The following is a 27,889-nucleotide window of genomic DNA, read 5'->3' as shown; positions in this document are numbered from 1 at the left end:
GGGAAAAGTAATTTTAGTTTGCTTCTCTGTAGATAGAACAAACAGTACATTCTGGCTAAAGATAAATGACTAAATCCATTACACTCATCAGCATCTAATGTTTAGTACAGAGTCATTTGGCCAGGAGCATATTGATTTGATGCCCTTTTATTTTTTTGCGGCATGACTAGTCCCAAACTTTAAAAAAGTTACTTCAAAATTACTGTACCCTGGTGTTGTTCAGGATTTCAGTAATATGGCAAGAAGAACTTATGAAAGAGCTAAGAGAATCTTATAAACAATGCTACTGTTTAGTGGCATCTTGAATTACTGAAAGAAAGAGGGGGTAGCAAGCCTTTATATAATTAACCTCCCCATGATGAGCTAGTAATTCCATGGCTTAAGATTTTCTTCATCGAAAGATGCCTTTGACAAGACTGTTCAATGGTTTCAAATATAGCACTGTGGTTGTACAGAATTGGTGGAAATCCATCTGCAGATGAAATGGCTTTGTTGTCAGCTCTTTCTTTTCTGCAGCTGCTACTGACAATGTTGGCTCCTATAGATGATATTATAACAATCATAGACTGAAAGGTTGAAAAAGAAACTTGACTCTACAAAATGTCAGAAATCCACAAGCAGAGTATCTGAGATCCACGAGAAGGACTCGATAGATGAGCCCTGCAAATCATAATGTGATTTGTCACTTAGCATAACGTGTGAACTCAGCCCTATTACTAGTTCTGTTTTAAGTACTTTAATGCCTAGAAATTTAATGCCTAGTTATCCACCCCCATGAATCTGCTTTAGCTTGATTGGTTCTTAATGTGTAATAAAAGTAGACTATTAGTAAGATTGTTCCCTTGGTGGCATTCTCTTAGAAATAGAAATAGCAATAATAATAGCAATAATACTTAGACTTATATATCGCTTTACAGCCCTCTCTAAGCAGTTTACAGAGTCTGCATATTGCCCCCAACAATCTGAGTCCTCATTTTACTGACCGCCAAACTGCTGACAGTTGGCAGTCAGCAGAATTAGCCTGCACTACCACAGCGCCACCACAGCGCATAAATTCTTGGCTTTTGCTTGTTTATTGAATTCAATGACTATTTTCAGTGAAGTCATCGAAAATGAAAAATTGTTAGTTGACTTAAATGACCATTTTCAGTGAAATAATGGAAAATGAAAAATTGCTTTAATATTACTCTCTTGGAAACAATTTTGGCAGAACTGCCTATACCAAAGAACTCTTTATCACATAGAACACAAAGACGTTAAAATACTGAATGCATTCCAAAATATGTAGGCGCATGAACTGAATGACAGCATAATAATATATATAACCACCTAGTACTGACCTGCTTTAATATACCTCTGAATTTCAGTGGGAAATTTGTTGGCATTTGTTAACTTTGTGTATTTTGCATGTATGCAGGCAAGGTGAAAATTGACCTCTCTATTATCGCAGCAGCCGTTTTACAGATTGCACTGTTGGAAACCTTACCTATGGTTTGACTTTAAGATCCTTTTCCTAATGCAATGAAAATCAACTTTGACTTGTCAGCTGAAGACGGTTCTAGGGAGCTCCGTCCAAACGTAGCCAAAGGATCAGAAGCGGCTTTTGCAAAGAAAAATATGCCATGGCTGGAATGCTATCTTTCAATGCTATTTTCCAATTGTGAACAGAAAGTTGGCAGCATAAAGCATAAAGATTTATGCTTCAGCATAAAGAGTTAAAGGATGTATATGGGTGACATTGTGTTCAACTCATCTCTGACTCATCAAAAGGCTGCACTTGCCTTTTAAGGGGCCATTTTTAGCTTTTCCCAGAACAAGTCATGCTATCTGGTCTGTCTTTAGTGCATCTAATTGGGCTGGGGGTGGCCTTGCTCCTATTGGCCAATTGAAACTTCACGCTTTGCCCCAAGCCTGCCACTTGATTTTTCAGGGTCACCCACTTTTAGCAGTAAATTTCAGGCTTCCCTACTTCTCTTTTCAAATCAAGAGGGGCAGAAAAAGATCATCTTAATCCTGGAGATCAGAGGAAGTGGGACAAAACTGGCTTTTCAGCCAAGGCCCCTGCAGTAACTTTAGGCCATCTGCCCCCCCCCTCAATAGGACAGGTGTCTTCCTTCCCATTCTTCCTCCACTGTGGAAAAAGCTAAGCTGTGGGAGAGGACAACTGTATAATGGGAGAAATATGGGGACCAAATTTTCTGGGGAATGGCTTTACCATGGGTTTCTATAGCCAGTCCTCTCACAGTAAAGCTTTCTACAAGTTTATTACTGGGATGCTACCTGAAGAGCTGTTTCCAGCTTCACTGCTGAGAAGGGAAATGGGGCATGTGGCTCTTTTTGATGCCAGGAGAACTAATACAAAGAAAACTCATTTTGCTGCCTGTCCTCCACTTCTCTTGTTAACCATGATTGGCAGAAGAAATCTGCAGTGGGCAAGAGAAGCAGGGGAGAAAGATTCCATGGGATTGGAGAACTAGCAGCAGGAGCCTATAGATGATCTTCTAGTAGCTGTGGTAGCACCAGAGACAATGGTCTCCATCCCAATTCTCTCTTCTCTCCACTTATGGCTCAGATGAAATTCCTATTCTCTTTATTGAGCAGGAGTTGAAAGTGCGATTCTTCTTAGGGTGGCATGATTTTTGCCAACTCCTGCACAAAATGTCACCACTATACAACTGCCATGTAGAAGTGCCCCCCATCATCATAAAACATTCTTTGTCTTTTATGAGTGTTGAAGTACACTCATAAATTAGATGTTACACATAGTTCATAACTCATGATCCAAATAAGTTATTCCTGAAAACTAACCAAGCTAGTATAAGTGGTTATTTGCCCTTTCTCAAATATGAAATGAGATATGAAAGTGTCTATAATGGAGTACTTCACTTCCATTAACACTGTAATATTCATAAAAGTCTCTGATTTGCAGGCCAAGTCTGGAGAATCTACTATCTTTGAGATGTTACTTTCTGCCAATTCCAAGCATCCTAGCCAGCATGATCCACATAAAACAACATCTGTAGATGCAAACAATGCAGGGGTGGGTTCCAGCTGCTGCTACTGCCAGTTGCATCAGGGACGCGCCCTGCCCATGCATGCACTTAATGTGTACTATGTACACATGTGCAGTACTGGAAAAATGCTTTTGTGCATGCGCAGAAGCAAAAAAAAAAAAAGAAGATGGCAGTGCTTATGGCATCAGTTCAGCCAAATCAGACCAAACCAGTAGAACCTCTGAAGCAATGTCTGTCTCTTTCCCCTCCCTCCTTATGATATATGTATAAAGGCAAAGGACAAGTTTAACAAATCTTGGGCCAACCATCATTACTTAATATATACTCACATGAGACAATGACTGGGTTTTACACATAATGCTAAGAAATCAAATCTAAGTCAAAATAGTTTGATTTAAACAACATATAAGCCAGAGTATATTTGGGTTGAAATATTTGAATTACTCATGTGAATTACCGTGTGGCCTGATTTTCAACCTGTATGCGAAAGCAACAGGTTCTAGATTATCTATTTGAGATCAATCAAGGGAGATCTTGTGTACCTTGGCTTTTATAAACAAAGGTGGGTTGGCTTCTCTTCCAGTACTTCCACTCTGGTCTTCTGGTCTTCTGTAAGGTGAAGTTTTCAAAAAAACTAGAATCTGTGTTCACTGCATGATCTACCATTAGGTTCTCGGTGCTATTTTTGTCCCTTTCACATTGAGGCTCTGAGGAGGATGAGGAAGAACTGGGTAGCACAGCAGCATGTTCTGCTTCGGGAGATGCTTCTATTGCTAAGAATGGTGTTGTAGGCTTACTAGTGAATTCTTTTTTAAAATCTCCGGAGGTTAATTCGGCTAAAGAGGGCCGTGTCCACCAGCCACTGTATTCAGAGTAGCAGTGGCAGCAACAGGAGACACATTGTCTGTGTCTAGGCAATAAGCATGTGTGATGAAAATGACCACAGCAAGGACGGGTAAAACAGCAACATGTGCACCAGCACCTTTGGAAATCACCCAGAACACAAGTTGGAATAATTCCATGTGAACATTTGTAGTAGCCAGGCCTGTGAAGTGGCTCTTCAAACTGCTTCCTGCTTGTGTATGGCATATGGATCCTCTCTACAATTCTCTCCCACCACACTGGAGAAATCCACAAAGCAAGGCCTAATGGAACTTTGGCTTTCTTGCCATTCCAAAAGCTGACTGTAATTTGCTCATCTTCTTTTTCTGTTGAAAAGAATATATAGAACGTTTGTTTTTAAAATGCCAAGCATGTGTTCTTAACAATTGACTTTGTTGCTATACTAAGGTGTTTTTTTTTTCATACTTGACTGTTCCATCTCATTTGTGAGAAAGGATTTGGGCAGGCTTTTTTTTTTAAAACAGAGGGGAAAATAAGTTTCTCATTTAGCAAGATGGATGGTGTGCTGGCATCAGATGTAGTCACAAGGTAGCTAAAGGATGTGTGTCCTATTTTCACAGAACAATAATTTCTCCGTCTGCAGCCTCATTGGCTTCACATCCCATGATAAGACATCAATGAAGTCTTTCATGGGTTTTTCACACCAAGAAGGATAGGCTGCCTTGGGAACGACAGAGTGATGAAAAATACCCCAAACTCCAGTATTCTCTATTGCATCACAAAATCTAAAACCCCATCTCAAAATATTTTAAAGTATGCCAAGAAAAAAAATAGAAGAACATATGCTTTTTTTTTTTTCAAATGGGAAGAAAACTGGGAAATCAAAAGAAATATTTCAGTCTGAACCTAATTCATTTAAATTGTACTTGCGGAATATGTTAACTCAAAAAGCCCTTTTAAGGCCATTAATCTGCATAGGGTACAAAATCTGATTTCTGCAAATACTGCAATTCCAAACTAGCAGCTATTTCAATTTCAATAGTGAGCCTCAAACCTCGGTTAAAATGCAATATGTAGTGTAGGGGGAGAGAGATGAGAACACATATGCTCAGTAACAGAGCTTTTTGGCTTAGTCACCATCTTTAATTATACTTTATGCCCACTCACATGGCTGCAAAGAGCTGCCTCCATATTCTCCTTAGGTAGTACTTTGTGAAGAGCATGTACTACAGCACAACTTTCCACCAGATGCAGACTTAACAAAACATACCAAGAAAAAAACCAAAACTTTTGAAGGGTGTTATACAGTTGTACATATTTGGATGAGTTCATTTTTTTGTCTTTTGTTCAGACATGAAATGATTTTAAGTTTGCAAGGAGCCTGGTTTCCCATTTTCAGTAAATGATACCTAGGTAGAATCAAAAATGGCTAGACCTTGTCAAAAAGCTTTTTCTAGCTCCTTCTAGATTCAGAATTATTTAAAATGCTAAACAATATGCATATTCCTATTATTTTTACTTCTCTCAACACCTGCCTTTGGCTGCAGAAAGCTGCTCCCACATACTACTACCGATATACTAAGTTCTTCCCATGTGCACCAGAGGTGGTATTCAGCAGATTCTGACCAGTTCTGGCGAACTGGTAGCTGAAATTTTGAGTAGTTTGGAGAACTGGTAAATACCACCTCTGACTGGCCCCACCCCCATTCTGTTCTCTGCCTCCCGACTCCTAGCTGATCGGGAGGGAATGGGGATTTTACCATATCCTTCCCCTGTGACGCAAAATAGAACCGATAGTAAAAAAAATTGAATCCCACCACTGATGTGCACCTAACTCAAAAGAAAATATGAAAGTGTAAGAGTTTGGGGGTAGGGAAAGGGAAGGGATTAGTGTGTATAAGGGTATTTGTGTTGCTGAAATGTCTTCAAAAGAAGCAGATTACTTAACAACAAGATAGCCAGCTGTGATACACAGTAGTAGACAGTAATGGAACACTGATGATGAATCACCACAGCTGGTCCAAGGTCTTAGATCCAATATCAGATGAATTTGGAAAGTAACATGGGATACTGCAAACAGGAAAGCTACTGGACATGGATCCCCAGTTGTACTAATCTGCTTATTTGTATGGAAGATAAAGACATTGCATGGAAATATGGGAAAAACTGAGGAACCTATTTCAAACAAAAAGTCACAAACTTTCAAATTTATCTTGTATTACAAATTTGTAACAAAGACTTAAAGATGTAGGCAATTTATCAGCGTATTTAGTTTTTTCTTGCAACCAGAACAGCTGAAATAAGGAGAGGTACAATTGCCTATAAGTGGCTAAGAATGGCTTTCTGGACTATTATTTGCCTAAGGAACATGAAGTGTTTTTTTTTCTCCAGAATAAAGAAAATCGGAGTCTTGTCCAAATAGATTCAGGATCTCAGAAAGTAAATTGAGGAAAGGAAAGATTTCAAAATCAGACTTCCAAGCTCCTAGGAAAAAGAGGGAGGCAACTACAGGAGCAATTTACATCTCAGAAGGAAATATCCAGAGAGAGATAAGGAATTCTCAGCAGCAAAACATTCATAAAAGCAAATATTATAGCACTGAGTCATGTGGAAATATACTGCACCAAAACAAGAGGAAGAGACGTATCAAGAATGAATTCTGCAAACCAAAATTAAACAAATCCTTCAAGGGAAATAATTTGCAGGATCAATTCAAAATTAAAACAAGATCTATATAGTGGGACTCTTCGTGTGTTTTTTAAAAGCCTTAGTTGTTTTTCAGGCATAAATAAATATAGTAAAGTTGCAACTTCACTTGCCAAAAATGGAACACATTCAGGATTTTGAAGTGGCAATTTGTTTAACTTGTATAAGCTACAAAACAGGGACTGTGGAGATCTGCATGGCAAAAGCTTAGCATGTTCCCAGTCTGGAAAATAATATTATGAATATAAAAACAGAGACAATGTAAGGAGGTAACATTCTTTATGTTCAAAAGGAAACATCAATGTAGTATCATACAATGACATGAAAATATACTGCAAAGGAATATTTTCAGAAAAAACCATTAAGGGCTGTGATATAACAGATTTGACCATAAATGCTAACTATGTTTCAAAGTTGATCAAGGACAATTTAGCAAGGTGTGAATGTTTACTCTTGCTACTCTGAATTCAAATGTACTGACTTCAATAAAGCAAATGCAATTAGAGCCTCTTGTTTATTATCCATTAAAAAAAAAACCATCCACGAGGCAATTTCTACAGTGACTTTTGTGAGCTATTTCTTATAAATATGCGCAGAAGAATTGATTCTGCCACAGAAACAGCTAAATTATCTAGTGTGATGTAACTTAATGAAAGACAAAAACCAAGTGTTCGTAGGATGTCAGAAATCAATTTAGACTTCCCAGCAGGAGAAGAGACAGTGCAGCAGCCTCAACAAGAAGAAACTGTGATCCATGACAGGAAAAGGTCAGTTACTAGCATGTTCTATGCTAGTAGATAAATAGGCATCATTGGGTGGCCAGATGAGCCAGCATTTTGTGTCGCAGTCAGAATCCTGCTGGTACTGAACCTTCCCAGTTGTGACTTCCATTTGTGAGGTGGCTTTAGTGAAGGGAAAAAGGCTTGGATAAAGCCTGAGTCAGAAGGAATATAGATGTTGAGTCAGAGGTAAGCTTTTCAGAAGAGCCAAAGAGATGTCACCGAAAAGACTTTCTCTTCAAGCCAAGAAGGAGGACAACCAAAGCCTCCTCACAGCACGACACTGAGAAAATGCCTAAAGCACAAACATAGCTACTAACCATAAGAGGAAAAAAAATATGTGAAGTGATCGTAATCATGAAAAGATGCACACACCTATGAGAAGAGGGTTGGAAGATACCCCCTCAGTTTGGGGTGTATAATCTCATTGAACTGTCTTAGTTTCAGGAGATGCAATCGTTGTAGTGAAGGTTTGTGTAGTGATTCCGTTCTTGGACATGTCCTCTTCAGTTAAACTGATATGGTTAACCCAGTTCCAGTTCCTGCTGTTCCCCCCACCACCACCCATAAATCTTTTCTCCTTTCTTTGGTAGGTACCCATCCTACGTTCCATGTGGTCTAGCGAACTATACAGCCTTTCATTCTTTGGCTAGATCCAAATGCAGCTAGATCAGGTTTTTAAACTTTCTATCTTAATGCAATATCCTAATAAAGATTTTCTTCTTTTTAAAAGAAAGCACCAGCCTATTTTTATTTCCCTTGGCAAACACAGCCTAAAGCTACTCCCCAAGTTTTTTTTTCCCTTAATGACACCATCATCCCTTGCATTGGGGTGGAGTTGGAGTGACTGAATGGAGCTGAGCATTTGTTGGTCAGATGCCCTTCCTAACACCTACATTGAGTTCACAGTAATTATTTTCTCCTTGCACCCATAGAGTGAAATATCTGCCATACCTAGAATCAAACCTAGAGCCTCCTGATTGTCAGTTCCAGCTCTAGACCACTATGCTTCTATTAAAGCTATTCCCCAAGTATATGACAAGGTAATGTCAATGTTACCTCGCAGAGGGTCTCTGGTCTCCATGCCCTGGAGGACAGTTCCTGGCCCATACCTCTTCTGCTCTGGTTCCCAGGGGGCCATCACTTTATCACCAGGCAGGATGGAATGTCTCATTCCATTCACACATTCAAATATATCACTGCTGGCTGTTTTTTGCAAATAAGGTGTATCTTGCCCCGTTGCAAATTGTACCAGAAATGATCTTTGCTCACCTTCCTATTAGAAAGAAAAAATATGTTTTCAAAAATAGCACAAATAATTGGAAATTGTTCCTATTGATAACTTAGAACACTTTTTTTGAAAAAGTAAACCTGTACCAGGAAAGGAATAACCTCCCAACTTAATTGTTACTTGAATTTCTCTTTGACTGTTTGATCTATATATTAGGCAAAGTTGATATAAGGCTCCTTTTAGTAACCATTACATTTTATTTCATATGTGAAACTCATTCATAGTTTCCTTTGTCATGCAGCTTTCTTCCATATTTTACAACCATTTTTACTTTCCTGGGTTATCTGGAAGAAAAAGCAAACAGAGGCATTCTTTTCAACTGATTTCAAAAAAACGAATACAAAAAGTAGATACAAGATACATTTTGAATACAGTTAAAAGATGACACAGCTAGAGGAATCCAACACGAACAAATGAGTTTGTTCCTGCTGCTTTGGTATTAAATCATTTATTCAGGTCTAAGTATCATTTTGTGTAATGATTTGTGGGAATGACATTGAGGGACAAAGTGAAGAGATGATCAGACTAGAGAGGGAGGAACCCCTAGTCACTTAATGGTCAGAGAAAGAAACTTAGGAAAGACCAATCCTAATTGATCAAACTGTTAAAGGTGACTGCGGGAGATTTGCATTTTCAGAATTGCATTAATTTGCCTTACAATAAAGTTGATTTATATTAACTGGTTGTGTTTCCTATCTGGCCTCTCTGGAAGGGCTGACATTTTGGGCATAACACAAGAAATAATACAATTTAAGCTGAAAATGTTAAATGGAGAATCTATTACCAATCAACCATCCTTTAACGAAAAACTGATTTTTTTAAAAATAAGAAAACCTATTTGTCAGGCCTGTAGTTATGTTCCTTTTAGGATCTTTGGCCTGCCACACTTTCTATTATTTCACTATGCTGTTTCATTAGTGTAGTAATTGGGAGGGGGGAATAGAAAGGAGTAGAATTGTGGAATATGTTGTTGTCATTCTTTTCTAGAAGCCCAAGGTCATCTTTTGTCTCCGCACCTCTGCACCTGACCGGAACCAGCTGAGTGGAGATGCCAGCGTGGCCGAAGAAGATTGGACCATGTGATGGATTTATGGGTGTGAGGATAAGATCATGAATTTTAAACTGGATGGAATCCTAGGAAGTTTTTCAGATTTGGGATTCCACAGTTCGTTGCCAACATGTTTGTCTTATTAAATTGGAACTTTAACGATAGCTCTGCCTTGGACTCTGATTTAATTCTGCATGATATTTGGAACGCTGACACTATTTTGCGATGATTATCTTCCCTCTGTGGATCAGTCTTAGCTAAAAGAAATAATGCCAAATGTGTTTGTCATAGTCTATCCTACTCCAGGTGGCCATCTGGGGTTCCCTCTGAGGTAAACATTTCCAGAATTTGGCCCCAAAGTTCATTGCTCTTTGATCTATAGGAAGAATTGATAAGTTCAATATCACCAGAAATGACAATACCTGAAATCTTTGTTTTTGAACTGAATGCTATACAGCACAACCCCATACCCCACCCCAAAATTTGGATTATATTATGAAAGGTAACTCGACACATCCATACTATTTGAATAGCGGATTCTGCAGTAAAAGAAAACTGAGCTACCTGGCTATAAAATCAAAATATTTTCTTCCTCTCACCCCACCATCCCCTTGAGTTTTTTCTGTCTGCTCTCGGGCTGTTTAAAAATTAGAATGTTTGTTTCCCTAACTACACTCTGTCTTTGTATGTAGAATGAGAGTCGAGTGCTGAGTTGGTCACACAATAGCTGGATGCACTCCAGAGGCGCTGCCTTCTGAATAGCTGGTTCTTCAGAGTTTATCGGATGTTGAATGAGTGTGGTGAGCAAACAAACCTGCTTCTTGCTTCTCAGAAGGAACATACCATGTTTGTTTCAGGTGCTAACAACTAATGAATTGAAGGCAGATTTTCTTTTCTACTGTCAAGTTTATATATCAACACGCCTGCCACCTTTCCAGCAATAATGCTATTTATGAAATATCACTAGTTGCCGAGATCTTCAAAATAGCACAACGCTCTTAGAACTCTGGTGCTACTAAAGAAATAAAAGAACTGGTTTTAACCTGACCAAAAGGTCTAATAAGGTAATCTTATACCCCTAGTTACAACCATTTCCCTCAGTCATGTGCCCTTCAGGTTGCTGCTCCTGCTATAGTATTCCTAGATGGCATGTTTCTGTTTGCCTGGGAATAAAGGAGTTGAGTGTAGCAATAGCAATAGCACTTAGATTTATATATCGCTTAATAGCACTTTACAGCTCTCTCTAAGCAGTTTACAGAGTTAGCATATTGTCCCCAACAATCTGGGTCTTCATTTTCTCGACCTCGGAAGGATGGAAAGCTGAGTCAACCTTGAGCCAGTTGGGATCGAACTGCTGGCAGTTGGCAGAGTTAGCCTGCAGTACTAACCACCGTGCCACAACAGTTATTATTAGTGTATGTAGGTTAGGGGTTGAGGAGAGTTGGAGTGAGATTATACTACAAAGCAGGGACGTGTGGTCAGGGGAGGCGGGGGAGGCAGAGCCTCACTGCTCTCATCATGAAAATAAAGGAAAACAGAAAAGGCGCTGAGGAGCCTTCTGCACACGTGGTCCCATTTCCCACCTTCCTGAGTCAACATAAAGGGGACCGCGGAGTGCGAGCCACGGTCCCCTTCATGTTGACTCAGAAAGGCGGGGAATGGGACCACGTGTGCAGGAGGCTGAAACTGCCTCAGCCTCCTGCACACGTGGTCCCATTCCCCTCCTTCCTGACTCCTGAGTCAACATGAAGGGGACCGCGGCTCATGCTGATGACGTCACCAGCCTCACCAGCCATAAACCTCACCGCACGTCACTGCTACAAAATTAGTTCTCAGCATAAGCCATGAATAAAGAAATTGGTGTTCTGTAATAATTGGATAATTTCTGATGTCTCTTTCCATTCCCTCACTGCTGCTGGGACTGTTGGTATGATGTTGACATTGAAAATATCTGGAGGGTACTGACTTGCTTTTTCTTGGCATAAATTGTATGTTCCTAACGTAGTACAAGGTGGTACTAAACAAATAAATGAAAGCTAGAAATGTCGATGTTGGAAAAATTACCAGGCAACTGTCACGAAGTCTTCTAATGATGTTGTTAGAGTTACACTGTTATAACTGGCTAGAAAGGATTCCCTAGAATTTGTTAGAGAAGGAAGAGGGGCTGGATATCATGATTAACAGGCTCTAAACATTGACTGCCCCTGTCCTAAAATAACATGAGAAAGATTGGGGTGGGAGTTGGAGGATGGTGAGTAGAAGAGAGGAATTGCGATATCTGGAAAATGAATGCAGTTGATGTTTATTGCCCTTATCTTGTAGCATAACTAGAATAAACAAGTTATGTTATTCTAGCATAACTAGAATAAACTAGTTATTGTAGTTTAAACTTTCTAGTTTATTCTTCAATTGATTTCAACAGTATTCATCATTTTCTAGTTTATTCTTCATTTTTTACAAGAAAAGCAATGGCATCATTTACTATATGGGTAGCAAAGGCTATTCATTCCACAATGAGATCACATGAAATGTATTTTATTTTACTTACGTACTTATTAAATGTATATGCCACTCGTCTCACTGCCAGGCAACTCTGAGTAGCTTATTATCCACAACACTTATATTTTTATATTATATTTCTCTTGATGAGATTCCTTTGCCCTGTTATCTCTGTCCTTGGATTGATTCAGTATGAATTAAGTAGATCCGTACAACCCTATGAACTGATCCCTTGTTGCACTAAACTGACAAAAATGGTTATTGTGAGTAAGTGCATTTAGTTGAATTTCTGTAGTTTCTTTATATTACTTGGTGTACATTTGATCACCTTTATAACCATGTAGAAAATAATCTTGCAACTTGCCTCTAAATCTTTTATGATTGTTCCTTGGTAATAATAAGAGTCATTTTCTTTTTTTGCCAGAACAGGACTACCAACATCCAGTGATTTCCCCAAATTCTGTCCTGCCCTACATTTTGCATCAAGAAGAAAAGGACAGTAGCTGCAACACAAACACCTTGAAATAAAATGGAAGAATGTTAGCCAAGAACCCCACAGCAAAAATTAATCACACATAACAATAAATGTTATCTAACGTGTAAGCTACATGTGTTTAAAGCCCAGTTTAAATCCAGGTTTGTCTGCAGGTGTTGGTTAAAAAAATATCAAATTGATGGTCACGCCAGTACAATAAATGTTCTGTCTCTTTTTATGCATGTTCCATAGGACTATCATGGCTGCTATCTTGATTTCTTTTAATCATACTCTATGGACACACCTGGTCCCAGGAGGAAAAAGTCACAATTTAGCAAATTCTGCTAAACATTGCCCCCACCTGCTTGGGTTAAAAAAAAAAAACAAGCAAGAATGTATAAGACTATACTTGTGGAATGCTGGGATATAGAAAGACAGAGTTTAATGTCTTAATCTCTTCTCATTTTAAACAAATTAATATTATTTGTTTCTTTATTACCTTCTTGTGAGACATTGGCTAATGCCATATGAAGGATGCGCTAACAAGCAGCCACTGCAGCTGGAACTGGGATTAACTATGACATTTCTGTGAAAAGATTCAGCATGCCTGGGAACCGTACAGCAGTATTTGTGGTATGGCCAAGAGGACAAGGTATATTCGCTCATTTTTTCAGGGCTCTCTCTGCAATAAAAAAGGAGCATAGCCTATTGTACAAATGTGCATCCTTTACTTCAAAATATATTTAAATCAGGCTCTTCTCCACAAATAACTGATCTAGAGATGAACATCTTGTTTTTTCAGAAATATAAGGACATATTTAGTGCAATTGCAAACTGATCCATACTTAATCAATGCTTAACAAAGTTCTGGAGACTGCTGCAAATGTCATAGAAAAACCCTTCAAATCAATGGACTTAATTTTGAATTGCTTCATACCATCCGTCCCAGATCAGTCTGTTCTTTTTGCTAGATTCCCCAGACTGTCTTTTGAATAGGCTCATTCAATGTCTTCATTCTTTTTCTTCTGTTGCTGGAAGCACAATCTTTTTGCAGCCAATTAAGGATAAAAATTACCCATAATAATCCCAAAAGTGCTTTTTCCAAAAGGCAACTGGATTTTCTTACTTTTTTTTTCCTTTGAAAATGTTCTGTTTTTCATCCAAGAAGCTTCTGAAGTTCAAGTAGAGCTAGAACTGAAGAAGTTTCATGATGTGAAGAAAAATGTTTTCAAAGGGGACCCCGCCCCCCCAAAAAAGTCCAATTGCCTTTTGGAAAAAGCACCTTTGGGACAACTATGACCTGGATGATTGAGAATCTCTATAGACATTTTACCCGTAATAATTTGTTAGGAACATTAGCTCTAGGATTCTCAAACTATAGGCCATAACTCCTAAGTACTGTACTGCAATGGGAACAGAGGTGGTATTCAGCAGGTTCTGACCAATTCTGGAGAATCAGTAGCAGAAATTTTGAGTAGTTTAGAGAACCGGTAAATACCACCTCTGACTGGCCCCGCCCCCATCTATTCTCTGCCTCCCGAGTCCCAGCTGATTGGGAGGAAATGGGGATTTTGCAGTAACCTTCCCCTGGAGTAGAGAGGGAATAGATATTTTACAGTATCCTTCCCCTGCCACTCCCACTAAGCCAAGCCCACCAAGGCAAGCCATGCCCACCAAGCCACGCCCACAGAACCTTTAGTAAAATTTTTGAATCCCACCACTGAATTTATTTTAGAGGGCCGTGGTACTGCAAAGTTTGAGAAACCAACCTTAACCATTGCTGCCTAAGTGGACTTTGGGCTGGCTATTCCTTTTGCATCCAGGGTCTTAGGATTTCTTCAGCATAGCGAAGTGATTGAAGAATGTGCTACCATCATATTTTACAACTCTGGTGCATATGACATAAGGCAAAATTATAAATGTTTTCTGGGTTTCTTGTTGGTTTCTATATAATAACCAGTGGTCAGGAGAGAAGTGAAATAATGTTTTTTCTTGTTTCTTAAGAAACTACTCCAGTTGCCCTTAGGACAATCTGGTTTTGCTTATTTGTTTATGCTTACTAAAATTATAATCCTCCTTTCTTTGAAATCAGTTGGACTCACCTCTGAAATGGTATGATAGGATTGTGCTCTGCAAATAGCAACGTAACAAAAATTTCTTTGTAAATGAAAGCACTTCTATAGTAGTTTCTACACTGGTCAGAAGAGAAAAGAGGGGGAGAGACTGGGAAAACATGGTATTTGAGTTTATTCCTTTTTTAAAAAGAGAGAGGGGCAAAGGGAGGAAGAGAGAGGGTGGGGGGGAGATGCAACTGCTCTGCAAATCCCAACTGCTGGATTTACTTATTTTAGGAGTGTCTTGTTTCCTCTCTGCTTTAATATGATGAAATGCACATAAACAATTTGGATGTTTTATTTGGATCAAGCCCCAAAGGTCATCTCTTTGGGGTTTGACAGACAGAGTATGCTGGGGTACGACTTCCGGTCCCCGAAGGCGATGGACGTGTGCATCCACCGCTTGTCTCTTTGGTGGGCTCCTTTTAGGAGCATAGGGGGCCTTGGAGGGGCTCCCTGCCGCAGGGAGGCTTGTTAGGACCCCCTGGATCGGCGGCAGCTGCACGGGGGTTTCCAGCCTAGCCCCAGGAGCCGGGGAGCGTGGGGGTGCATTGCGGCATTTTCCGCTGTCGCTGTGTGCCTTTGCCGATCGGATTCCGGAAGGAAAGAATCAATTAGATGTTACAGCTGAAGTGCGGTGAGGTGAGAGGTTTCCCTCAATCTCCTGTAAATCTATCTAACTGATGAACAGCAGCTTCTCCAAATTGTGGATTCAATCTTTTGAAGTGTTAAGATTGGAGGGGGGGATTTTCCACCCCCCCTCGGAAAAAGCGGCACTTGGAATATCTCTCTCGGAGGAGGAGAGAGAGAGAGTTAAAAGCTAACTTTCACTTCCTCTAACAATGGGAGAATGATTTTTGCTACAATTGCAAGGGATGACTGCTGAGTTGTTTTTTTAAAACCACCTTATGAAAACTTTGGACATGTTGCTCCCTGGTCCCCCGTAAAGGCAGAGCCAAGATGACCAACTTCCTCCTTCTTCTTTGCTTTTACAAATGAAGTTTCCCCTTTGAAAGAATTTCTGGCTTTATATTATTCTGCATCCCGGAGATCTCCTGGAGCCTCTCTTCTTATGTGGTCCCCTTGGATTTGGATTTGACTTTTATCCTCTGGCTTGCAGCTGTACAGGAGGATTAACTTTCACTTCTGGCTTGTTTGCCTCCACGATCCCTCCCAGCTGTGTATTCCACAGACGCCATTTCTTTTGCATAAGACTTATAGCTATCTCTGAACTTAGTATGGGACCTAAAAAGCCACTGCCTGGTAAGGCATCTTGGTAAGGTGGAATTTGAAAGAATGTCTTTTTTTCTTAGTTTTCAAAACAGAGACAGAAAATGAAGACCTTAAGGAGATTATGACCACAATTTTATCAGAATATATTAAAAGAGACAAACAACAGCTATGGTGGGATATTGATTTGATTTATAGGATCAATTCAGCATATGCTAGAACACACAACGTTCCAAGGGAAGTACATGTTAAATTTCTTAGAAAGACTACAAGAGATGAGGTCTTAGGAGCTCAGAGGGTGGGACCATTAAAATATAAAGACAAAGAAATAGCCATTCTTAAACAAATTCCGAAGAAAGTAAGAGATAAGAGGAAGAAATATTCCTCTTTATCAAAGAAATTATATGATAAAGGAGTTTGGTTTAGATGGTTATTGCCAGAAGGAATGTTGATCTTTTGGGAGGGCAATAGAATTAGAATCAACACAGTTGTGGAGGCAGAAGCCTTCATTAAAAAACACATTGCCTTTCTAGATGGAACAGGGGACAGTACACAAGATATGAAGGAGAGAGGGGCCGTGGCTCTGCCAGAGGACAGGGGGGAGGAAGCAACATCGAGAACACTCAGATCACAAAAATAAGTTTGAAATATTATTGCAATTGTTATAATGTAACTGTTGGAAGTGACATATAAGATGATTGAATATATTGTTGATATAATGTAAAACAAAAAGCTGCCAATGTTTATCTTTTAATTTTTGATCTTTTTTTTCTGTAAAAGTTGTGAGATTTGGGGGGATTTCTACCTTTCGCACAATGTAGCTGTCAAAATTTTGTATACCTACCTACCCCTTCCTATAAATATTTGTAAAAACCAATAAAATTCTTTTTTAAAAAAAGACAGAGTATGCTGGGAGACTAACAAAGAGATGTTGATCATGTTGAGTCACAAATGGGGTAATCATCTCCCTATTTCTGATGCTAAAATGTTGGCAGGTCGAGTATTTTGCATAATTGAGCAATGTGTTTGATGTCTGGAAATAGCTCCCAAATGACTGGAGGAGGGGGGGCTTTACAGGTAAATGTAACGTATTCATAAAATATATGAAAATTCTTTTCTTAGTACAAGTAAGCTTGCAAGTTGCACCTGTTCACTTAGAAGAAAATGTCACTGAACTCGGTAGGACAGAGTGCAGGCCAGTGAGTTTGCTTCAGTCAGACTATTATAGTAGTGCAAGTCCAGATAGTCCTTGACTTACAACAGTTTCTTTATAGTGACCATTCAAAGTTACAACCGAACTGAAAAATAGTGACTCCTGACCATTTTTTACACTTATGACCATTGTGGTATCTCCTTTGTTGGGGATACCTAGCTCAGATATATAAGACCATATGGAGAAAAACCATTTGTCAGGTAACCTGGCTGCAAGTTTCTTGAATGTTTATATATAAAAATCAAAGCATTTTAAGTGAAGTTCAGAAACAGGCTGGCATTGAATCTTATTGCTGACAGGACTTAGGAAAACATGTTATAGGACCCATTTTGTTCTTGAGAACAAAAAGCACAAAGAAAATCACATGGCAAATGCATCTTTATCACTGCAATATTTCACTGCTGATTCCCAGAAAATATGGGCATCTCTCCTACAAAGACCGTCTTCATCATAGAGCTCATGATACAGAAAGCACTTTATGTAAGTGCTTGAAGAAATGTTTTGACTTGTTCACTGTTCTCCGCATTTATCCTGACTGACTTTTCAAAATAAAGAGACTTCACAGTGACAGCCAGTGAGACATTATTTTGTGACTGTCAAAGTAATATTAACAAAGTGATAGCAGCTTCAGGCATCTCAAACTTTAGCAGATATGCTGACAAAAAGATTTGACATCACTTCATAGAGGTATATAATTTGACTTGGTATAGTTTGTCAGGATAAAGAAAGCAGATGATGGCTTTACCAATAACCGTGCTGGCAAGCATTGGCTTATTATTTTATTCATCTTCCAGAAATAATTTTGAAAGAATTTCCACAAGTTAAAAAAAGAGCTTAGATCAGGGGTGTCAAACTCGCGGTGTCATGGTGGCATCACATGATGTATTGTGACTTTCCCCCCTGGCTCGTGAGATGTCCTGGCTTAGATGATATTCTCCCACAAGAGATACTCTGATTAAAAGAATCTGGAGTTCAGCCAACAAAGAATGCAATACATCATGTAACATGCCTTAGATAAGTTAGATAATTGTCATGTAACAGGATAATTGTATGTCTTTGAGTAGTTAAGTATCCTTAACTGTCACTATAAAATCATTAAAAGTTATTTCCAAGTTGCTGAGCACAGGATATGTTTTTAGGACTAACAAACTTATTCAAGCAGCCTGAATTCCACTTTTACCAGCCTCTCTCTAATATGGTCTTCTAACGACCCCTGTTAATTCTCTGAAGAACATTTACTTGTTTGCCTGCCTTGTAGTTGGGTTATCAATTACATTTTGTGAATGACCACTTCCCATTGGTTGTTCTCTGCATGTTAGGATGAAATGAAAGTATGAAGCAGGATTGATTTTTCCATTATTTATCAATTATTCTTTCTTTAAAAAGTCATTTCAAAAGTATTCTTGTTTTCTTTCTCCATCAATGTCCAAATAGTACTGCTGAATCAATGCAGAGCAGCCTTCTGTGTGTTTTATGAACTCTTGATATGTTCCTTTTAGACGAATTTAAATTCTCAGGAATATATCTGGGAATCAATCTGCATTTGTAATATTTTTATTTTGTTTTGTTGAGTAACAAAAAGCATCACTAACATTGAAGCCCTGGTAACTTTATTTACATTTCATTGACTAGCCCCTAGGTAATTGTCTAAGAAAAATACTACAGCATTAGTCTTTTTAAAAACCGTAATTCTTAAATAATAAAGAACTATAGAGTAGCATAGGTATACTTTGCTACTCCAGCATCTTTCAAGAAGTTTCGCCTGGTAGAAGATCCTAGAAGCTTATAGCAGTTTCACTTGAATGAATGAAATTAAGTGACAATAGGTACCAAGTACAGTACTGGCAGAAATAGTACTGGGTATGTCAGATAGCTTTTTTGTAAAACGATCTGGAAAGTTGGAGAGATTATCAATGTAAAAGCAATTTTAAAAAACAACTCACCAGAGTCTGCTGTACTAAGAATGACTGAACTGGACTGACCTTGGCAATATTGAACTGCTTTGCTGCTGAGCAGAGTTGGTGGCTAATGTTTTCTGTTACTAAGGAGGTTGCCATGGACTCATTGCTACCAGGAATATAATGTAAAAGAGCAAAGCTAATGTGTACACACACACACACACACACACACACACACACACACACTTATCAGCAAGAATTGGTCTCAGTCTTCCTTCTCAGGTTACTGACATCAGCCAAAAACTAAGCAAGATCTGAAAAGGAAAACGGGGGACTGACAGAAAATGTTGTTCAGCATCCTACATCTGTGTGCAATGAAGCCTTCCTTCAGGGGAAGGCCCCATGGTGCTACTGCAGAAAAAGCATTTGATCCACAATTAATTGCAATCCTACTCCATCCTTTGCACTCTTTTTTCAAGAGGGAAAGATGAGGTCTAAATAAAACTGGCAGAAGCAGCTTCTCCCAGAACTTTTTGTAGGCTAAATCCAGTTTGTGCCAATTACCTAATTGCTAAATAAAGTTATTATGTTTCCAGCAGGGGTGGGGTGGGTTCCTACCGGCATTGGTACTGGTTCACTGCATGCATGTGCACAGTTCACTGTAAATTGTTCTGCACATGCTAAAAAACATGCCGGCAACGGCAGCGGAGACCGGGGAACCAGTTTGGGGGCATGGCCAGCCTGGGTCACTACCGGTATTGTGACATAGGCCAAATTACCACTACCTGTTCGCCTGAACCAGTGCGAATTGGTAGGAATCCACCTCTGGGTTCCAGACAGTCTTCTTTGACTGTCATCTTATTCATACTCAGTAGAAATTGCTTTAAAAATATCTCAGCAATGAATGATTTTGATCCAGAGGTGGGTTCCAGCAGGCACTACTGCTAGTTCGCTTGTGAGTGTACTGCGCATGCGCGCATGTGCAATGCAATAAAAAGTGTTCTGCACATGTGCAGAAGCAAAAAACAAGATGCCGGCACCTATGGGACCACCCAGAGAACCAGTTTGGGGCGTAGCAGGCCTGGGTCCCTGCTGGTTCCAGCAACCCAGGTGGCCAAACCACTACCGGTTCAGCCGAACCGGTCCAAACCAGTAGGAACTCACCAGTGTTTTGATCCCACTGGAGGTAGAATCTCAGAAAATTGAAACCTAGTATGTTTGTCTGTTTCTTTATCCCACAACCAGGTCAAATCTAAAAAAAGGCCTCTATCAGTTACAACAGGAGAGTCCATAAGGTGGGATTAAAAAAGTCAAAATTGTGGCTTTAAAAATAAAATACAGTATCCCAAGATCCATAGGGCTCTGTTCTTGGTGTATTTCTTAAAGTACTATATTCTCTACACAAATCAAGCAGTTTGCTTTGAGAGGTATAATTACAATATCAGTTTTTGCCTTGTATGCAAATATCCAGCAACTTTATAAACTTATTTGGTAATTTATTTGTCACCTTCAGGGAAATTTTAATTATTGGGTGGATTTTAAAAAATCTAACAAGTGAATACTGTAAATAAAATTAATGATTTTCACAAAATACCAGAATATTTCAATCCTTTTTATTAAAATATATACTTACTTAAAATGAACTGCTTGAAATGATACAGTAGGATTATTTCCTTTCCCATTGTAATAAAAATTACTCACATATTATTGCTAATTTTAAAGAATCATTTCAAATTCTAGATGATGTAATTATTTAAAATCTGCATACCCTAAATATCTCACAGGCATATGTAATACTGTCTAGCAATGTTAATCTTGCAACTAATTTTGATATCTACGGAGAAGATATTTCTTATTTCGATATTTTTTTAGTTTTGATCTATACAAGCAAGATATTTCAGATCTGATTGCATTTGCCCTGTGCAGAAGAGCTTATAAAGTCCTTGATGATGGATCATTTTGAGTACTCCTTGAGGGGGGAATGGTGAAGGCCTCTGCAATCTTCCTCTGAATCGTCAGAAAGTAGAGACTGGAGAAACTTGATGTATTTAATTGCAGCTCTGAGTGTTTCAACTTTGCTGAGCCGTTTGTCTAAGTATTCTGGTGGTAAGTGGTGTCTAAGCTTGGCATAGCCTTCATTGACACATTTAACTCTCTGCCTTTCCCTTTCGTTTCTTTTTCGGATGAATGCTGGGCTGCAAGAGTAGTCACATCGGCCAAAATTTCCACAGGAGACTTGAAATGGGAACCCACAAGGATTGCTGTAGAAATTCTCAGGAGTTGGAGGTTCTGCTGTTAATGGAAGTAGAGGCAACTCTTCAGGGCCACTGAATTGACTGAGGTCCTCTGGGCACAAATGAAAAGTGGCAAAAAGGTCTCGATAGCAAAATCTGGACATCTGTCCCATGTAGGAGTCACTGAAGGTTGGCAATTTGTCCATGGCATCCCAGGAGATCTTCCTGGCTATGGTGCCTCAGGTAAAGCTGAAAATGTTCAAATGCGTATGAGCACAATGAGTCACAGGTTCCCCAAGACTAGGTGTGATTGTCAGTATTTTTAGCGCACTTCAGATGTAATGAAAATATGTGGGAGAATGTACAGATGTAGTTCTGACCTCTTAGCTATAATAATTTGAATGAAAAAGGGATGTGATTACATTGCCAATATATGTGACCAGTGTTTACAGCTCAGTAAATCTTTGCTCTTTATCTTGATTCACAAATGTTAAGATTGACCAAGCGTCACAAATTTTAAGCTTTACTAGAAATAATTTCCATTGTTATTTCTTTTGTTTAGTCCTTATGATTTGAGTCTACACCTAACTTTGCTCATCTTATAATTAGTTCCAGGGAAAGGGGATGTTCTACGCAGTTTACAATATTAGTAACTGTTCTATAAAATCAAAGACATAAATACTCTTCATATTGGCTAGATTGTCTCATCTTTTAGCAGGTACGTCCTGTTTGGACAATATTTAATGAAATATTTATCCATAATACAGTTCTTCCAATAATAAAGAACATTGTATTATGTGCATGTCTTATTCTATGTTGCAACATTCTACATCAATAGTAAGAAATAACATTTATCCTTTCTTAAGCATTGATTTGTTTATTTATAAGAAATCATATAAGCAAACAAAACCTTTCTTGTATGGAAGATTTCTTCATATCACCATACCATCAAACATTTTACTTTTAAGTATGTAAAAGTAACCATCAAATCATATCACCTTAGGCAATCGATATTGTTAGGACTTCTGTGGTACATAAGAAATCTACATAATGAGTTTAAGTACACTAATTACTTCAGAACATTTAAGAAAGCTACCTCATCTCAGTTGAAGGTTCAGGTTAACTGCTTCAATATCAGACAACTCCTAGAGTTAGAAAATAAGTCTAAATTCTTGATTCCTACAAGGTGAAATGGAGAAATTCCAAAATCACTTAGCAAATTCTAAAATATTGTACAACATCTGAGCTCTAGAGCATCACATTAGTATAAATCATCTTTTGCATTAAAGAGGATAAAAAAGCCCATGAAATATTTAACCTCATGTATAATTTAGATATTTAAAAATCCAAGGTTAACATTAATATAATAAAAGCCATGCAAAATTTGCTATTAGCCTGCGTGTCTTACCTGACTTCCACAGTTCTTATGTTTGGTAGATTGAGTCAAAGTCAGCTCTAAATTTATACTCAAATGACAATATGCAAAGTAGCTTACAGTTAGATCTGCTCATTTCTGGTTTAGCTTCTTCCACCCACACTGTAGCTTTAAAGGCAACAAATATTGATGTATTTGAATGCATAACATATTATATGACTGTTAATATCTAATGTGCAGCATATTTATATCCTTCCAAGATATGTTGTAACATTCTAATTCTAAATGCATTTACTAGATCAGCTATTTTTATGTAGATTTATTAAATGTATATCATTTTCATAATCAAAATAATAACTTAATGCTGAATGTTTACTGTCTGAAAAGATTAATTGAAAATGTCAAAAAAAGTTGACAGCTTATTAGTAAGACTCAATGCCAGAAGACATTCAATTTATCAAAAGAGCTGGTAATGTAGTCTTTGATTATGATTTATTAAAGGAATAAATTCATCTTTTAAAGAGAAAGAAGTGAACAATGTAAGAAATTAATTGAAGAGTAGGTTCTTAGCAATCCCCCTCCGCATCCCAACCTGGCTGCCTTCCCAGTGATGAGTTTCTGGTTGTGTTTATAATTCCAAATATATAACTGAAACTCTATGGGAATAGAGGGAATTCCATCTGGGTAGAAAACAGCAAGCAATGAAACATTAAACATCATTGATCCCAGATGTTCTCAATCCTAAATACTAATCGGATCCCAGTTAGCTTTCCGTTTAGTAGATCCCAGTTAATTCCATGTTTTTTCAACAATAGACATAACAGACAGAAGCAGAGGCAATAGTGGTAAGGATAAGAAAGTGTAAAATAGGACTACAATCTAGATCAGGGGTCTCCTGGTCCGTAGCCTGGTACTGGTTCATGGTCCATTGGAAACCAGGGTGTACAAGTGGGTGTGCATGCAAAGCTCCATTTGTGCAAGGGGTGAGCGTGCATGCAAAACCTCCCCCCCCCCCGGTGCTGCTACTGCCGCCATTGCCAATCTGCGGAGCTGGAAAGGTTGGGGACTGCTAGTCTAGACCATACATGATAATAGCAATAATAATTCCAAGCAAGAACATCTCAGTCAAGATTTCAATAGCCAAAATAACCACACACAAAAAAAACGGAAATGATTTTTTTAAAATAGAAAAATCAGAATTTTTTTTTCAGTTAGGGAAGTTTTCTGGTACTTAAAGCTAATAATGAAATAGTTCTAATAGTCACAGATGAAGTTAGATGGAAAGCTATACAAAAATCTTTTACAAATGGTATAGTGGAATGAGAAACTTTTGTCAAGAGGGAATAATTTTAGAAACTGATGCTTCTAGAAATCAAGGTACAATACATAGTAAACCAATTTTCAAATTAGAAAGTATCAAGTACAATTGAACTGTTTCAAGCCAGGGAGGAGAAATCTCAGTCTGATGATTGAGGACAAATAAACTAACTGATCCCTTAAAACAATGAATGGCAAGCAGAAACAGATATTTGAAGCTAATAAAGAATATTTATAGTTCAGGGTTGATATGAGGAGTCCTTGGTGCTTTCTGAGCTTGCTTGTTTTCTTGCAGACGTTTCATTACTCAAACTAGGTAACATCATCAGCAAAGAAAAAATATTTAAGTAAAGTCATTCTGAAAATACTGCAATGAGAATGAATATTGATACCTATAACCCGCGGACCAATTTCAAATCTTATGTGCAACAGATTATTTTGGACATTCAGACATGAAGGCTTTCTTACAGCTTGGGAGAGTATGACAAATACTATAACCTCCTTTGTGGATCCTCCTTTGTGGATTTGGCTAACTCAGTGTTTGCATAAACCATGCCTCCATTTTGTAGTTCCTCAGGAAATGCAGACTTTTCATGCATTAGAGATCACAGCATCATAGATGCAATAATTACTAATTGAATTTTGCTAAGGATGCATCCCTGCAAGTACCAGGAAGTACCGGTTAAGGAAGCATGGCAGGAAAGGATTACATCTTTATCTCCTGTTTGCATGCATACTACAGACATTTGGTTGGCCAGTGAAAAACAACATGCTGGCTTAAGATGGGTCTCTGAACCTGCAAGACTGTTATGCACATGTGGCTGATCTACAGGGAAATTTTGTACTACCACGGACAGGTAATAGTGAGTTCCAATTTGACGGATTAGATCCTTTAATTCAAATTTTTAAGCAGGGAGATGGACTCGATTCTCAGTATAATTGAGTATCCAAATTATATGAATTTTGTGTATGTGTGGTTTGGTTAAGCTTAATATGCCAAATGCTCATTTTCTCTGCCTATTTATGTAAGAGATTAATATAGTTGTCCAACACACAAGTTGGTATATCAGGCAGTGTATAGCAATAAAACAGTGTTAAAATGCATTAAATACTAAAACCAACCAGGAATCAACAACAAAACTCAGGCACAAGGAACAAATACTATACCTTACAGGATGAACTCATCTGACTTCCTTACCCCAGTGCCCAATGGCCTTCAAAGCCTTCAAATGGCCTTCACACACCTTCAAAGCCTTCCTGAAGGCTAACAGTGTGAGGCCCAATCAAATCTCAAGGTTATTCCACAACTCAGGCACCACAACCGAAAAGCCCCACCTCCAAGGTCCCATCAGAGGACATTGTTTCAAAGTAAGGTCCTGGGGCATGCCCATTCTATTTCCATCCACAGAATGGATGGAAACAGCTAGGGTTCATTTATTGATATCTCACAACTTCAATTTCTCAACGTCATCAGACCCTAGGTAGTGAATAATAGGACAAAACCACAAATTATTTAATTCAACTCCTACTAAAAACCCATAGTAGTTTCCCCATTCATCTTAGGACATAGTCTGATGGGATAAATGTATAATCTGCTTCAAAAAGCCAGGAAGTTGGGAATCCCCTGACCTCTGGTGGGAGATTATTCCATTCAATGGAAACAACAGATATCCCCCAAGTGTTTTAGAAAGACAAGGGATGGGGACTTTTGGTAAAGCAAGGCAAACTATCATCCACATTTTTTTCACTCCCTGGATCATGAGGGCATTGTTGTCAAAAAAAGCACCTGGATATTAAATCTGGACTGCTGAAAACCTCTAAAAAATTGGAGATTGACCATATGTATGATTTTGTTGAATAGACAGCAGAAACCATTTTTTGTGCAGCTTTTTATGGACATACGGTTTGACCAAACATCATGTTTTTAATCACTTTGGAGCTTAATTTTTTTCATTGTTTTTAACATTGAAAAACTCTCAGATCTGTAAATTTACCAATCACAGACTTTCTCTTCAATCCATTTATTTTAAAAAGAAAAATGTTTTTTCCAATTTTGTAATTTTTTTGCTTTTTTTTTTTTTTTTTTTGCAATACACAGCAAAGGGGAAGTTATATAGCTGTTTTAAGTGGTAAAGTTTTGGATGAAATTGATTTAAAGAAAAACATGTTAATTAGAAAGATTTTCGATAAAAATGATAAGAATTTTGAGGAAAGGGTAGATAGAGGAAAACAGAAGTCACAATTGTATCTATTAAGAGGAGAAAGGTGGAGTACAAATTGGCTAATTTTGTTATGATGTTTAATGGTTATCTTGGTTAGATAGACTTTTTTGGGGGAGGGGAGATGTGTGCAATAATGCCCACAGAGGGGGAGCTGGTGTGAAGGACTACAGTGAGGTGGCAGTTTCCCAGGAAGGCGGGAGAACATTCCAGAAAGGGAGGGGATCAGACAGGAGGCAGCATAGCACTGAGGAGACAGGAAAAAAAAGTTGGCATAGCCACTCCCTAGAATCTCCTAAGTATGTCCATAAGGATTCAAGGTGACAAGATTTTGTCCGTTATGTGTAACCAAATAAAGAACTGAATTTTTGCTGAATTATTCCATGCCAGTCCTGGGTTTAGCCTGACAAAATATTTAACTCGATATAATGGATTAGTTTGTGACATTTACTTTATCTATTTTTGTTATCTAAATAAGGGATTGTTATTTCTGGTAATATTTAATACTTTTTAATTTTTTGCAACATTTGTTAATTGAGATTAGATTTTGATTGTTAAAGAAAGGGATGAGGGTTTTTTTACTAGATGGAAAGAGGGAGTATATACTTTTGTTAGGTATTTTTATTAATTTTTATTAAACCTTTGCTGAATAATAAAAGCTAAAGATTTAGAAATGAGTTCATAGAAAATGGATTGAGCTATGGAATGAAGATTATTTGGTTGTATTTTAAAAGACAGTTAATGTTGAATATACTTGCTGGGGATGAAAGGGAAAATTTCTTACTAGCTTTTTTGGGAGGCATTTTTTTCTTCCACCTTTATTTTAGTATTTTTGAATCAGGTCCTTGTATTAGATTTATGTTTAATATAATTCTTAATAAAATTATTGGGGGGGGGGAGAAAGGCAAGGGATGTATACTCTCAGCAGGTCCTCTTGCAATGACCAAACCAAGGAGGCAGATTCAGCTTTGGCTGTATTAAGTAATCAATGCTACATTGTGTGGGTCTTTAAAGGTGCAATGTTCAAGCACTTTGAACTAGTTTTGGAAACCTGATTATAACCAATGAAGTGACTTTAAAATAGATGTCATTCTTTATTAGTGGGATTGACCTCCTAATGCCCCGCCAGTTTTTTATACCAGCTGTAACTTCAAGATTATCTCCAAAGCCATCCTGACAGAGTATTTGGCAATAATCCAAATAAGTGGTCATTAAAGTAAGACTGTCATCAGGGCATTCTGGTTCAAGAAAGGCTGTAACTTGTACAGCAATGGAAGCCACATAAAGCTCCCCTGATCACAGCTTTCACCTGCCATTTAAGCAGGAGCTACAAATGCAAGAGACACTAACCAGCTCCTTCAGGAAGAGCATGAACCTGTCTACAGAGGGATTGGTGTTATTTGGTTGCTATATTGTATATTGATGAACATCAGCTCGATCTTGGATGGATTTAATCAAACTCTTGTTTTGCTCCACTCAGATCTTCACTACCTCCAAGCATTAGATAAAAAACTCTACAGCATTTATTTCAAACAACTAGGGAAATAACATTGTAGAGTCCTTCTAAGTTTAATAGTTTCATCCTTTGACTTCTTGTGGGTACCAATTATAGTGGCCTAATAGCCAAAATGGAT

General features: G+C 38.2%; 2 protein-coding genes across 5 annotated transcripts; both read right to left on the bottom strand.

The window, feature by feature from the left end:
* Positions 1 to 77: 77 nt before the first annotated feature.
* Positions 78 to 27,829, bottom strand: LOC309383529 (uncharacterized protein C11orf16 homolog). 4 transcript variants are annotated; one of them, XM_081936188.1, is made up of 7 exons: positions 22,753 to 27,829; positions 22,441 to 22,523; positions 13,155 to 13,337; positions 12,541 to 12,698; positions 8,402 to 8,614; positions 3,557 to 4,222; positions 78 to 538 (listed from the first exon to the last, which is right to left on the bottom strand). In XM_081936188.1, the coding sequence occupies exons 2-7, from the start codon at positions 22,443 to 22,445 to the stop codon at positions 345 to 347; spliced, it is 1,419 nt and encodes a 472-aa protein (XP_081792314.1). In that variant the 5' UTR covers positions 22,446 to 22,523; positions 22,753 to 27,829; the 3' UTR covers positions 78 to 344. The 4 variants fall into 4 exon arrangements, with proteins under 4 accessions (XP_081792314.1, XP_081792316.1, XP_081792315.1 ...); XM_081936190.1 differs by lacking the exons at positions 22,441 to 22,523; positions 22,753 to 27,829 and adding an exon at positions 19,156 to 19,230; XM_081936189.1 differs by lacking the exons at positions 22,441 to 22,523; positions 22,753 to 27,829 and adding an exon at positions 14,758 to 15,524.
* ASCL3 (achaete-scute family bHLH transcription factor 3) lies at positions 20,727 to 22,300 on the bottom strand (the record flags this gene model as incomplete). Its single annotated transcript, XM_081937207.1, is given in 3 exon segments — positions 20,727 to 21,559; positions 21,561 to 21,593; positions 22,286 to 22,300. Coding segments are annotated over 3 exon segments (543 nt in total). The 3' UTR covers positions 20,727 to 21,064.
* Positions 27,830 to 27,889: the final 60 nt, after the last annotated feature.

Source organism: Natrix helvetica (genome assembly GCF_964273705.1).
Source record: "Natrix helvetica genome assembly, chromosome: 1".
Lineage (NCBI taxonomy): Eukaryota > Metazoa > Chordata > Lepidosauria > Squamata > Natricidae > Natrix > Natrix helvetica.
This window is presented reverse-complemented; position numbering and strand designations above follow the sequence as displayed.